The sequence below is a fragment of the Sminthopsis crassicaudata genome, chromosome 1 (assembly GCF_048593235.1).
Source record: "Sminthopsis crassicaudata isolate SCR6 chromosome 1, ASM4859323v1, whole genome shotgun sequence".
In the NCBI taxonomy this organism is placed as follows: domain Eukaryota; kingdom Metazoa; phylum Chordata; class Mammalia; order Dasyuromorphia; family Dasyuridae; genus Sminthopsis; species Sminthopsis crassicaudata.
This window is the reverse complement of record NC_133617.1, coordinates 30,230,884-30,244,778: the sequence shown is the minus strand read 5'-3', so window position 1 is coordinate 30,244,778 and position 13,895 is coordinate 30,230,884. Positions and strand designations below refer to the sequence as shown.

General features: G+C 48.2%; 1 protein-coding gene across 8 annotated transcripts in view; it reads left to right on the top strand.

Moving 5' to 3' along the window:
* The window catches only part of SH2B3 (SH2B adaptor protein 3), a 95,400-nt gene that overhangs the window by 18,567 nt on the left and 62,938 nt on the right, over window positions 1–13,895 (top strand). For 7 of the 8 annotated variants that reach the window (XM_074297373.1, XM_074297382.1, XM_074297380.1 and 4 more), the window contains exon 2: window positions 2,431–3,234. In XM_074297373.1, coding sequence (XP_074153474.1) covers window positions 2,458–3,234 — 777 coding nt within the window. In that variant the 5' untranslated portion in view covers window positions 2,431–2,457. Of the gene's footprint in view, window positions 1–2,401; window positions 3,235–13,895 lie in introns of all 8 variants that reach the window. The other variant, XM_074297383.1, reaches the window with a different exon arrangement.

Below are 13,895 nucleotides of genomic sequence, written 5' to 3'. Positions count from 1 at the left end.
GGCAGAGGTGAGGAGAGTGCATGTCACCTATACAAACCAAGGAGTCTCGGGCATGGGGGGAACATCGATTCGAGAATATGTGGGATACCAAGGTAGTCAGGCTGTGATAGCAAGCAGAGGAGAGTATATATGAGGGGGAGGTCCCTAAAAGTCTTCATGCAGCAGTAAATTTTAATAGGACTGTTGTAAGATTTTAGGGACAATGTATGTTTTTCCATTTCTTTTTCCTCTCCTGCTCTGGTCCTCTTTAAGGGAATAAGTTCCAGATTTATGTCTCATCATGGGGCTTTAAGAAAAGTAATGAATTTGGGGTCCCAGAAGCTGGATTCAGATTCCTTCCTCTTTCCCTCAGTAGTCTATGTGAATCATGGGATGGAAAATAGGGGATTGGATGAGATGCCCACTTAGCTCCCTTCTAGTTTATATTTTTGATGTTTTTACTGGAGTTCCCAGAGTTCTCTGAACTTTGGGGCAGGGTGGGGAGGTGGGTATAGATGTTTAAGAAAATAGATGAATGCCGCCATCTAACCCCAACGCTTAGAAATCATATACCAAACTCTTCTTTGCAAATTCTCTCTTTGCAGTAAGTTCTCTGGTCTCTGATCATTTGCCCCTCATTCACCTATGGATGAAGCAGGTGGGCTGTGTTCCTGGCCAGTATCTATGTGTTTTCTATGGTCATTAGTAATAATAATAATAATAATAATAATAATAATAATAATAATAATAATAATAATGTCTAGCATTTGTGTAGCCATTAAGGTTTGCTAGTATTTATATTCATCATTCCACTGAGGTCTTTTAAGAATCTACTGGGGGGGGGGGCAGCTAGGTGGCGCAGTGGATAGAGCACCAGCCCTGAATTCTGGAGGACCGGAGTTCAAATCTGGTCTCAGACACTTAACACTTCCTAGCCGTGTGACCCTGGGCAAGTCACTTAACCCCAGCCTCAGAAGGAAAAAAAAAAAAAAAAAAAAAAGAATCTACTAGGGTAAATTCTATAGGGATTATTCTCCCCCACGACTAACAAGGACCAAGAGGCTCGAGTCAAACTCAGCCTTCCCAAATTTCTGGGCGAAATTCACTTCTGGGTCTCTGCACTCCTTCTTTGACTCAGGGCGGTCATGGCCAATGTGAGTTTCATGAACTGAAATGAAAGATGCTGGAGACCGGGATGCTGGAGGCTGGCCCAGCCAGGAGGAGAGTGATTCACCTGGAGGAGGGCCAGGCCAGCATCTTTCAGAGTTTCTCACCCTTGTGAATTCATTGGCCCCCGTCCCCAGCCCTTGATTCCAGGAAAGAGGAAACTCAGGGGCCTCGAAGGGAGGGGCCAGAGCTCTAAGGCCCCTTCCAGTTTGGACAGTCTTTGTTCTAAGGCCCCTTCCAGCTCTGAAACACTGTGTCCTAACCAAGGTCCTTCCTCCCATTTCTGACATCCTATATGCTCAGGGCACTCCCCTCCACGACATCCTTTGTTGGAGCTCTCTTCTAGCTCTGACACTCTGGATATTCCCAGATCTGATATCCTATGTTATAAGGTCCCTTCTAGTTCTGACATTCTGTGTTCCAAAGGTTGTCCCAGCTCTGACATCCTATATGTGAAGGGCTCTCTCAGCTCTGACATCATATGTCCTAAGGTCCCTCCTCCCATTTCTGACTTCCTATATGTGAAGGGCACTCCCAGCCATGACATCCTTTGTCCTACATCTCTGTTTGTTCTAACTCTCACCTTCTGAGTTCTAAGGACCCTCCTCCCATTTCTGTCATCCCATCTGCTAAGGGCATTCTCAGCTCTGACATCCTTTGTCCTACATCTCTTCTAGCTCTGACATTCTGTGTCCCAAGCCCTTTCTCAGCTCTGACATCCTATTTCTCCTCCCATTTCTAACATCCTATATGCTCAGGGCACTCCCCTCCAGGACATGCTTTGTTCTAAATTTCTTCTAGCTCTGCTACTCTATATTCCAAGTCCTTTCCCAGCTCCGACATGTTGTCTGTGGTTCTAACATAAAGAGGGCCTTATGTAGGAGAGGGAGCTGTTGCTGGAGCCCAGATCTCCCGAACCTCTGACAGTTTTCTTTCACTGCAGATTAAGAGGTAGTTTTCTCCCCAGAATTTGAACCCAGATTCCCCAACACCAGCCATTTGAGAGTTATGGGAAAGAGAGGAAGATTGTGGAATGGGGGGGGGCGGTCAGCAAAGGCTTCTGGAGGATCCACTGGGTAGAGAGCTGGAAGTGGACTGGGAGGCTTTCTGCCTTGCCCTAGGCCACAGAGCTTAATAAGTGTCAGTGGTGGGTTTTGAATCCAGGCTCCTTTCCATAGAAGGGGAGGGTCTTCCTGGTGGAGCTTGCAGCATCCTCAGGAGAAGGCCCAGTGGCCGGCCTCCACCTCCTACTCAGCCGCCCCCCTCCCTTTTTGTGTCTTACAGCTCAGTCCCCCTGTCTCGGCCCCGGCAATGAATGGGCCGGCCCTTCAGCCTTCACCCTCCTCGAACCCCCGGGGCTGGAGCGAATTCTGTGAGCTCCATGCCGTGGCCACCGCCAAGGAGCTGGCCAAGCAGTACTGGCTCTTTGCCAGCGAGCACCCCCACCATGACCTGCTGGGGGCTGACCACTTCTCGCTGCAGTTCACGGACCTCTTCCAGCAATATTTCCGACACGAGGTGAGAGAGGGCTGGGCAATGCATCAGCTCCGGCTGCGGCCCTTCACCTCCCGGGTCCGGGACTATCGAGAGACAGGCCGGAGGCACACAGATGGCTCGGCAGCGCCCCCCAAAACGGAGGCGCCCGCAGACGCTGGCGAGCGGGCACCCGAGGTCACCGCCCAGCCCCTGCCCAAGGCCCGGAGCTCCGAGGAGCTCACAGGGGGGGCTTCACCTCTGGCCTCTCCCCGCTCCATCGCCCATTACTCTTTTCACCATCTCCGAAGGAGCCTTCGCCATATCTTTCGACGCCGTCCTTCAGAAACGCTGACCTCTGGGGAAGGAACAGCCGAGGGCGAGACGGGTGACCCCCCTTCTAAACAGGGCCTGGCCAAGAAAATCCTGCCCTGGAGCCTGTCGAGGGAGCCGGCTCCTGAGGCTCGAAAGGAGGGCGTCCTCAAGTACGGCCTGGTGGACGAAGCCACCATGGACAGCGGGGCCCTCCGCCAGCGCGGGCGGCTGGTGTTGAGGAAGGCGGCGAGCCCAGAAGGTGGCGAAGACTACGTCCTGGAGCTCTTCGATCCCCCCAAGGTAAGAGCTGCCCCTTTCTTCCCTTGAGTCAGCGCTTGGTCTCTCTTTAGGAGAGTGTGTTTTCTGCCCGGTGGGGCCCGTGGTCAGCATGAGCTAACCGTAATCATTCTTCGTGTTGGCGAGGTTTCAGATCTCCTGGATATTCTTCTCTAGTCAAGGAACTGACCAGGCGTTCACAGGGGGCTCAGTAGTCACCAAGGCGATGGATGGTCTTGTGGTCAAAGGCATGAGGATGCTGTGAACTCCCAGGTAGACTCAGAGATCCCCGAGCTACTTTAGGGTGAGGGGAAAAAGAGAGGAGGTCTTTGGTTGGCTCTGCAAGGGGGCACGGCCTCCCAGACCTGGTGCTGGGTTGAGGGTCTGCGTATTTCTAGAATTGAGGTGGTGTGGTCTCAGTTTGGACCTGGGATGGGAACTTTTGACCAAGGACTTTGCTCTGGGAATTAATTGAACAATTTCTCTCTCCCTCTTTTTCTCTTCATCTATTTTTTTTCTGTCTCTGCTTTCCTTTCTTTCTCTCTCTTCTCTCTCTGCTTTTCTTTCTCCCCTCTCTGCCTCCCTGTCTCTTCCTCTGCTCTCTCTGTCTCTTTTGTTCTCTGTCTCTCCCATCCTTTTTTTTTGCCGTCACCTCAGTTACCTGCGTCCTTATCTGAGAAGTAAGTCAAGCTTCAGTCTGCCCTTGGATAGGGTCAAGAGGAATAGACAATGGGAAAGGTGATTGAAGAATGGGTGATGTTTTTATAACTGTTAAGTATAATGTTTAAATGAATGTGTTTTTTAATTAGAAGGGGCTGTCAGACACAAAATTGTCATGAGGAGTCAAGGAGACATTGCCCCCATTCTGGTGTGGACCCCCATCGCCTCGCTCTTGGACTATTGTAGTAGCAAGTGGGTCTACAGCGTAGAGTCTCTCCCACTCTAGACCGTCCTCCGCTTAGTCACAAAAGTGATTTTCTTAAAAATCAAATCTACCCATGTCACCCAGCTACTCAATAAACTCCAGTAGCTCCCTATGGCCTTCAGGAGTAAATAAATGCAAAATGCCCTTTCTAACCCAGCTATTCCTACGTTTCTGCTCTTCTTCCGCCTTACTCCCAAAACGTGACACTGTTCCATGAACAAGACTCTCCATTCCTCAGCTCTGGCATTCTCTCCCAGCATCCTCTGGGTCTGGAATGCTCCCCCTCCTCATCTCTGCTTACCCTCCTCCTCTTCCATTAAGTTCCCATTGAAATCCCCCTTTGGTCTTCAAGTTTTTTCAACCACTCAATCTCAGTGCCTCCCTTTGCTAATTATTTCCTATTTATCCTGTAAATAGCTTGATTTATATATATATGAGTTTTCATGTTGTCTCCCCCATTACATTGTAAACTCCTTCAGGACAAGGTCAGTTTTTTGCTAGATTTTGTATCCCCGTCACTTAATGCCTGACACATACTAGTTCCTTAATATTGAATTGGGTCCACTGTGGGCTTTTCTCTTCTTTCCAGCGCCTGGCAAGCTTTCCTATGTCTGGTCCAGCCTTTGTGTTTCTTCTGGCTTGACCTTTTCTTGTCTCCCATCTAGACCACTGGGCAGGGGACAGAGGAGGAGGACACCCCTGAGGATGGGTTGGTTCCTGTTGAGTGATTTAGTCACAAAGACTAAATTGGTCTTCAGAAGTGGCGAATTTGCCACAAAAGTGGGGCAAGGTGCCAGGATGCCTCTTGCCATTTTTCAGTCTCGCCATTAATCTGCTCACCAACTTGTGCCCCGACAATCCCAAACCCCAGCTTGGTAACCACAGATATGAGCACAAATCAGCCATGAACAACCAGCGAGGAGAAAGAATGCAAGGGGAAAGGTAGTCAGCAGTATCAGGGGCTGAAGAGAGATTGAGAAGAAGAAAAGGCCGTACTTACTAGCTGTGTGACTTTTGGCAAGTCACAACACCTGTTTGCCTCAGTTTACTCATCTGCAAAACTGGGATTGATAATAATAGCACCCACTCTTCCATAGTTGTTGTGAGAAGATTTGTAGAGTGATTAGCACAGAGCTTGTACATAGTAGCTACTATATAAATACTAATTACTGCTATTTTTCATTAAATTTGGCAATTTAGAGATGATTAGTAATTTCTGGAGAGAGCCAGTCTGTTGAATGATGAGGTTGGAAGCCATAGTAGGAACTGAGCAAAGATGGATTTTTCAAGGAATTTAGTTGAAAAGGAGAGGGGAATTCTGGGGCAATAACTAATGGAGAAGGTAGGAACAAGCAATGATTTTGGGAAAGTGGGGGGAAATATGAGCGTGTTTATCAATAGCAAGGAAGGAGCCAGGAGATAGGGAGAAATTTAATACTAGAGACCAGAAGCAGTTGTAAGAAAACACAAGTGGGAATGGAGTCATATACGGAGGGGTCGGCTTTGGCAAGGAGACGGGCCACTTCCTCAGAGATTGGAGTGAAGGGGGTTAAAGTTGGGAAGAGAGTATGTCATCAGTGCAATGATGATGGGCTGGGAAGAAAGGAAAGTGGAGGTAAGCGTTGTCACAGAAAGGACAAAGTTCAAAGTTACAAGGCAGCTGGAAAAGAGGGTGATAAGAAATTATAATCAACTCAAGGAATTTCAGAGTTCATTAACTTGGAAGGGTAACATCATGGGTTATGAATTAAGGTCAAGAGTCCTTATTCTAGTGTGTAGCTGAAGTGGAGTGAAGGAACTAGTTGCAGGAATGAGTAACCTGGGTAGCATTATGGGGGATTGGGAAAAGCTTCTACAAGGTGGGATGTTAGAAGAAAGTCAGGGAAGCCAGGAGGTGGGGATGAGGAAGAAGGTACTCCAGGAATGGCAGAATGGCCAGAGAAAATGCCCAGAGCTGAGAGATAGAGAGACTTGTTTAAGGAATAGCCAGGAGGGTGGAAGGGAAGCCTGGAGAGGTGGGAAAAGAACAGGTGGTAAAAAGCCTTAAAGACCAAATCTGAGGATTTTCTGTTTGAGCCAGGAGGTGATAGGGAGCCCCTGAAGTTTATTGAGTGAGGAAGGGAAGTGTTCTATGGTCAGTCTTGTATTTTAGGAAGGTGAGTAGAGATAGAGTGAGGCAGGTAGACCTACTACAGGGAGGAGGGAGGAGTGTTACATGGTCAATCCTGTGTTTTAGGAGTGGAGGATGGAGCAGACAGACCCTTGAGGCAGTTCTTGTGTGGGATAGTCCAAGGAGAAGTGGTGATGGACTGCACTAGGTGTTGGCAGTTGGGGGAGAAAAGGATGCACCCTGGAGTTTAGTGACAGATTGTAGTGGCAATGGGAATGGAGTCATTTATGGAGGGGTTAGCTTTGGCAAAGAGACGGGCCACTTCCCAGAGATTGGAGGGAAGGGGGACCTTGATGAAATGTCAGAAGGACGTGAGATAAGAAGAGAGCACTCACTCTCTTGGTGAATGTCTCAATCTTTTCAGTGCAGAAATAAGTCAAGATCCTAAGCTAAGAGAACAGAGACACAAGAAGGTAGGGGAGTGTGTGTGTGTGCGTGTGTGTGTGTGTGTGTGTGTGTGTGTGTGTGTGTGTGTGTGTTTTGGGAGACTAGGAAGATGATGATGTCCTCAACAGTTATAGGAAAGACAAGAGAGTAGGGTTTTGGAAGAAAGATGAGAGATGTTCAGTGAGTGTCCGAAAATGGACCCATTGAGAAAGGAAGTTTGTTAATTATAGAACAAGCATTCCAAAGAGCTTCTGAACATGGGTGAGCAGCTCTAGAAGGAAGTAGAGGAGATGTAGATGGAAATAAGGAAGTGGAAAGCAAGAGATGCAGAAAAGGATTTATTAATCAGTATCCAAGGCGTCAGTAAACCTGGGATCAGGAAAATAAAGTCATAGAATGCTGACCACTGAGGGATGAGTCTACGCAGGGAATCAGTGGCTGAGGAGAAGCCCATTGAGGAAAGCAGGAGAGTAGGATGTGCAGGGACTCCCTTGAGTTCAGACCCAGAAGCAGGAGGTGAGGTTGTATCCTTCCATACTATGATCAGGAGCTGGAGGAGGCGAGGTCTAGAGAGTCTGAAAGCCTGTTTGGGAGGCAGGGGCTAGCTGTGGAAGAAGAGTTCCCCTTGGCCACTGGGGTTAAGAGAGAGAGTGAGGGATGGCTTGCTCTTCCCCCTTCTCCTTCCTCATATGGGTGTCCTGGTTTGCTGAAAACACAAAGATTGCTGTGTATGGAATACACAACTCCAGAAATAAATCAGAGAAGAACAGAGCTATTTGAGGTCATAAATGTAAGATTATTAGAGATCTTAGTCATCTCATCTGTGAAATGGGGGTGCTGACAGCATTTATCTATAGGGTTGAGAGTGAGAATCACAGGAGATAATGTACAAAAAGTGCCTTGGGATCCTTCAAGTTGTATCTGTGTGTGTATGTATACACACACACACACACACACACACACACACACACACACACACACACATGCATACATGGCATCTCTTCAATCTTCTTCTAGCCCCAAAATTCTTAACTTATTTTTTGTCAAATTCCTTTTGTGCATTTTGTGAATCTTTCCAGAAAAATGTTTTTTAAATGCATAAAATGAAATATGTAGGATTACAGAGGAAGCTAGTTATGGAGTTATCAAAATATTTTAAAACAGTTTACAGACCCATTTTAACAGGTAATTGGGGGGGATAAAATGTGTGTGTTTGTAAATTAAGTCTGTAGACCCTAGCTTAATTAGAGCCCTTTTTCTAGTAGAATGTCTTCTCCCTGAGGTCAGAAATGGTTTCATATCTGTTTTTATCTTCTCAGTGCCTAGAATACAGTAAGTGCTTAATAAATGGTAGTTAGATGGCTAGAGGAAGGAAACTTCATTCATTTAATATATTTGTTTTTAAAATTTTCTTAGATTCTTAGAATCTGAGTTAGAAAGAACCTCAGAGCAAGCGCCCACCTAGGATACCCCACCCAAGCAGAAAGAAGTGGGCACTGGGGTGGATGTGCTGGATTTGGAGGGAGGAGGAGCTTGCTTTTCTTCCTGGGGCTGTGCTCAAAAGGACTGACCATTTTCAGCCTTGATTTTTTCCTGTAAATTGGAGATCTCAATAATAATTCCTCCTGTATTCCTTTTTGGGATTGTCGTAAAATAGGTGAGAAAGGAAATGTATGTAAAGTGCTTTGCTTCTCTATTCATTTCTTATTGATCTGCAGCTTTACAGTTAGTCAGTAAACATTTATTTTTTTTCCCCCCTGAGGCTGGGGTTAAGTGACTTGCCCAGGGTCACACAGCTAGGAAGTGTTAAGTGTTTAAGGTCAGATTTGAACTCGTGTCCTCTTGAGTTCAGGGCTGGTGCTCTATCCATTGTGCTACCTAGCTGCCCCAGTAAACATTTATTAAGTACCTACTAGGACTTGAGCTCAGAGTTCCTTATAAATGGCAATTGTTATTCTCTTTTTTTTAATTTTAATTTTATTTTTAATTGTTAATTTTAATTTTTGATTGTTATTCTTTTTTACTTTTTTTTATTAATTTTATAATTATAAAAATTTTTGACAGTATATATGTATGAGTAATTTTTTTTATAACATTATCCCTTGTATTCATTTTTCCAAATTTCCCCCCCCTCCCTCTACTCCCTCCCCTAGATGACAGGCAATCCCATACATTTTACATGTGTTACAGTATAACCTAGACACAATATATGTGTGTAAATCCAATTTTCTTATTGCACGTTAAGTATTAGCTTCCGAAGGTATAAGTAACCTGGGTAGATAGACAGTAGTGCTAACAGTTTACATTCACTTCCCAGTGTTCCTTCTCTGGGTGTAGCTGTTTCTGTCCATTTGATTGTTATTCTTAAGGAACTATTCTGTGCAGTGTTTTGTGCTGGGAACTGAGATAAATGATCTTTCCCCAAATGAACACATCACTAGTAGCCAGGGAACGGACTGTATTGTTGGGCTGGTTCTGTTTAGGAAGATTTTTTTTCCCCTTATCTTCAACCAAAATCTGCCTCCCTGAAACTTTGCCCTTTGGTACTAGTTCTGTTTTGTGGCTAATTCTCTGGTCAGCCCCTCAGAGACATGTCATTTCAGGAATTTAGCTGTTCGTAAATGTGTGCACAGTGCCTGGCACATAGTAGGCATTTAATAAGTATTTATTGATTGATTGCTCGATTGAACGAACAATCAATTATTGCATAATAATAATAAATAATAATTATGATATATAATTAAGCAATGATTATTCTAAATATAACAATAATAAAGCAATGCATTATTGGTAGGGATGGATATGATCCAGAGGAACAGACTGGATTAATGAGGGAGGTGTGTGAAAGGGCTCTGCTGGAATAGGAAATAGTCACCTGTCCCATCAAGGCAGACTTCCTTTCAGCCCTTCTTGGACTTCAAGCGCTGGTCTGCATGGAATCCTCCTGAGGGGATTTCAGAACATAAAATCTTACAACTCGGGGAGGGAAAATCCTTAGAAGAATAGAGGTCAGATCTTGAAGGGCAGCTTTCCAAACCTAAAATATCAGAACTCAGAGGGATCTTAGGAAAACACCTGATCCGATCTTCTCATTTTTCAGATGAGGAAACTGAGCCTTGAGAACAGGGCTGGTTCTGGAACCCAGATCCCCTAGGCCAATATCTGAGTCTGTTTCCAGAATTTGACTGCCTCTGTGTGGGTATGGAGAGGGGGGGACATGGAGGAGTCCTTTCCCTCTCCCCTCCCCCTTCTCTCCTGGGCCCCAGTGAGAAAACTTGTATTTGTGGGAAAGCGGAAGCCACCCTTCAGCTCGGAATGAAAGGGACGTCCTGTGGAGGCCCCGCTCCGCTTCCTCTTCGAGCCAGGAGGCAGGCCGGGAGAGCAAGCAGGGAATGTGGGATGGAGGCCTCTGGCTCTGTGTCCAAGCCCCCCCTCCCTTCTGGCTCAAGGATGCCCAGGGTGGGGGCTCAGGGAAGGGCACCTTAAAGCGGAAGTGAAAGTTCTCAGCTGGGCAGCTGGGCAGGGACATTCAGGAACAGGGAGGGGGCAGCGGGAGGGGAGGGGAGGGTGCCAGCCCCATCCCTGTCGTTGGACCTCCCAGTCTGATGGGGGTTCTTCACCAGCGACTTGTGGATGAAGCTGTCCAAAGGCCAAATTTCGGAGGTACATTAGGACAGCCTCCTCACAGTGAGAGCTGTCCAAGTGCATTGAGGCCCCTGCCCCAGATGTTGAGGTCATGGCCACTGAAAAGCCGATTGGACCCCTCCCTAGGGATTCTGGGAGAATCCTCTCCCGACCATCCCTCAGAATATGAAAGCTCCTGTCCATATGGAGAGTGTCCCAAAGGAGGGGGGAACCCTGGTGTCCACAGCCTCCACGGACTGAGTGACTTTGAACCTGTTTTGTTTTTTTTTTTTTTGTCTGTAACATGATTTATAAAAGTCCCTCCCAGCCCCGACATCCCCTGTTCTGATACCCCTTCCACTCTGACATCCCCTGTTCTAAGACCTTCCCAGCCCTGACATCCCCTGTTCTGAGACCCTCCCACTCGGACATTCCTTGTTCTAAGGCTCTTTCAGCTCAGATATTCTAGACTAAATTTTGGACTAAATCTCCGGTCCAAGCTGGAAGGAACCTAAAATAGAGATGTGAGTCATCCCAAGTCTGAAATCTCTGACCTTCAGAAGTGGGAGAAGGTGAAAGGCAGGGTGGTAAAGCAGAGAAGATGACTGGACTCAGTCAAAAACAAACATGTTTTCGGTTCCATCAGAGAAGCATTTATTAAGCACTTGTTGTATGTAAGCCACTGTGCTTGACACCTATGTGGAAAAAAAATCTCTTCTCCCCAGAAGCGTCCAGTCTGCTAGGTGAAAGGATGAAAAGGATGTAAACAGGAGGGAAAGAAGAGAAGAGAAAAGTCTTTTAACAAATCTGTAATGGAAATTCAAAGACTCACCTTATTGTCCACAGTGGCTAGATGGAAGTGGGGTCACTGGGTCTTCCAAAGGCTTTCCAAAGCTGAATCTGGAGCAAGTGAGGAACAAAAGGAGCCCTTCTGGCTAGGTAAATCCCTAATCCGAGCCTCAGCTTCCCCTTCTGAGAAATGGGACACACTGTCCACTCATAGCATTGTGGGAAAGAGTGTTTTGTTTAAGTCAGTTCATCAGCAAACATTTTTTAAGCTCCTACTGTGTGCCAGACACTGATTTGGATAAGCCTGAAAGTGCCCTAGAAATAAGGTTATTGTTATTATTTTAGAAGTTTTAAGTGTTGGCTTTTTTTAGGAGTGTGCCACTCAGGGATCCTAGAGCTAGAGGAGAGCTGAGAGGCCCCCAAGTCCATTTTACAGAGAAGGAAACTGAGGCTCCCAGAGGCTTCCAAAGGGGACTACTTTGAATTATTCCCCATCCATGAAAGCCTGATCTCCCTGGTGGATAGCAGCCTTTCCCAGAGGCTCAGAGACCTGGAACATGTTGTTCTGTGATTGGTTCATTAGGAGACCATTGCTGTCATCTAGGGGAGAGCAGGTGAAGGGACCTAAATTAAGGTGGGAGCTGTTCAGGCTGGGAGAGGTCATGGAGGCGAAATGCTTTATGGGAAAAGGGGGCAGCCAGTAAGAGTGGAGGGAAGGGGCCGGGGAAGGCAGAGAGAAATCTTGGGGGACTGAGGGGCCCCGCCCCCAGGGTCCTGGCCTCCTGGTGCTTGTGAGGGCGGGGGCCTCCGCCCCGCGCCTCGGGAGGACAAAGGCTGCCCCATTTCTTCTCCTTGCCCCGCTTTCCCTTCTGGCCTCCTGGCGCGGCCCCCTGTGTCTGGCCTGTTTGTGCCGAGCTGTCTTAGAAAGCGGCCCCTTCCTGATTCCCCAGGGAGCCCTGGCCTGCGGGCCGGAGGGGGGGCTCCTCCACTTCCTCTGCACCAGCTTCCTAAATAGCTCTCTGTCGGAAGCGGGCGTGCATTCCTCCCCCGGCCCCAGGACACAGCTGGGGAGAGTCTGCTCCCTCCCCGGGCCTGGGGGAAGGGCAGAGGCAGGACCGGCAGAGGCCGCGGGGGCTGCTGGCCGAGCCCCCCTGGGCTCCTGGCAGGGGCCCCGGCTCTGGCCCTGAGACTCAGGAGCTCGTGGGGGGGGGCGCCTAGTGGGGGAAGGGTGCCGGCACAGCAGGTGGAGGCTGTGGCCTTGCCCCTCCCCCTGCCCACCAGGAAGGTGGTCCCTCCCACTGGGGCCTTCCTGGAGCTCCAGGGATTTCTGGATGTGGCCTCTCAGCCTTGGAGAAGCACTTGACCCGTAGGGATGAATTTATGCCGTCTCTCCTATGTGCCCTACTGTGTGCCAGTCTGGTGTGTGTCCTACTGTATGTGTGCCAGTCCCTACTGTGTGCCAGTCCCTGATGTGTGCCTTACTATGTGTGTGCCAGTCCTTACTGTGTGCTAGTCCCTGATGTGTGCCCTACTGTGTGTCAGTGCCTACTGTGTAAGTTAACACAGTACATGTTTAATAAATTCTCATTAAACTGAACAAGGTATTGATATAATGGATAGGGTGTTATGTTCTTGTTATGTTCTTGGTATTAGTAAGATCTGGGTTCAGATCCTGCCCCCCACACTAATCATGTGATCCCCATCAGATTACTAAAACTTTCTGTTCCTCAGCCTCTGCCATCCCATGTTCTTAGGCTCTTCCTAGCCCTACATTTTATGTTCTAAGCCCCCCCCCCCTAGCCCTGACATCCCCCCCCCCCCTCGTTCTAAGCAAGATCTCTCTCATTCTGACATCCCCTGTTCTAAGCAAGGTCTCTCTCATTCTGACATCCCCTGTTCTAAGCCCCGCCTCTAGCCCTGACATCCCCTGTTCTAAGCCCCCCCTCTAACCCTGACATCCCCTGTTCTAAGCAAGGTCTCTCTCATTCTGACATCCCCTGTTCTAAGCCCCGCCTCTAGCCCTGACATTCCCTGTTCTAAGTCCCCCCTCTAGCCCTGACATCCCCTGTTCTAAGCCCCCCTCTAACCCTGACATCCCCCCCGTTCTAAGCAAGGTCTCTCTCATTCTGACATCCCCTGTTCTAAGCAAGGTCTCTCTCATTCTGACATCCCCTGTTCTAAGCAAGGTCTCTCTCATTCTGACATCCCCTGTTCTAAGCCCCGCCTCTAGCCCTGACTTTCCCTGTTCTAAGTCCCCCCTCTAGCCCTGACATCCCCTGTTCTAAGCCCCCCCTCTAACCCTGACATCCCCTGTTCTAAGCAAGGCCTCTCTCATTCTGACATCCCCTGTTCTAAGCCCCGCCTCTAGCCCTGACATCCCCTGTTCTAAGCCCCCCCTCTAACCCTGACATCCCCTGTTCTAAGCAAGGTCTCTCTCATTCTGACATCCCCTGTTCTAAGCCCCGCCTCTAGCCCTGACATTCCCTGTTCTAAGTCCCCCCTCTAGCCCTGACATCCCCTGTTCTAAGCCCCCCTCTAACCCTGACATCCCCCCGTTCTAAGCAAGGTCTCTCTCATTCTGACATCCCCTGTTCTAAGCAAGGTCTCTCTCATTCTGACATCCCCTGTTCTAAGCAAGGTCTCTCTCATTCTGACATCCCCTGTTCTAAGCCCCGCCTCTAGCCCTGACTTTCCCTGTTCTAAGTCCCCCCTCTAGCCCTGACATCCCCTGTTCTAAGCCCCCCCTCTAACCCTGACATCCCCTGTTCTAAGCAAGGCCTCTCTCATTCT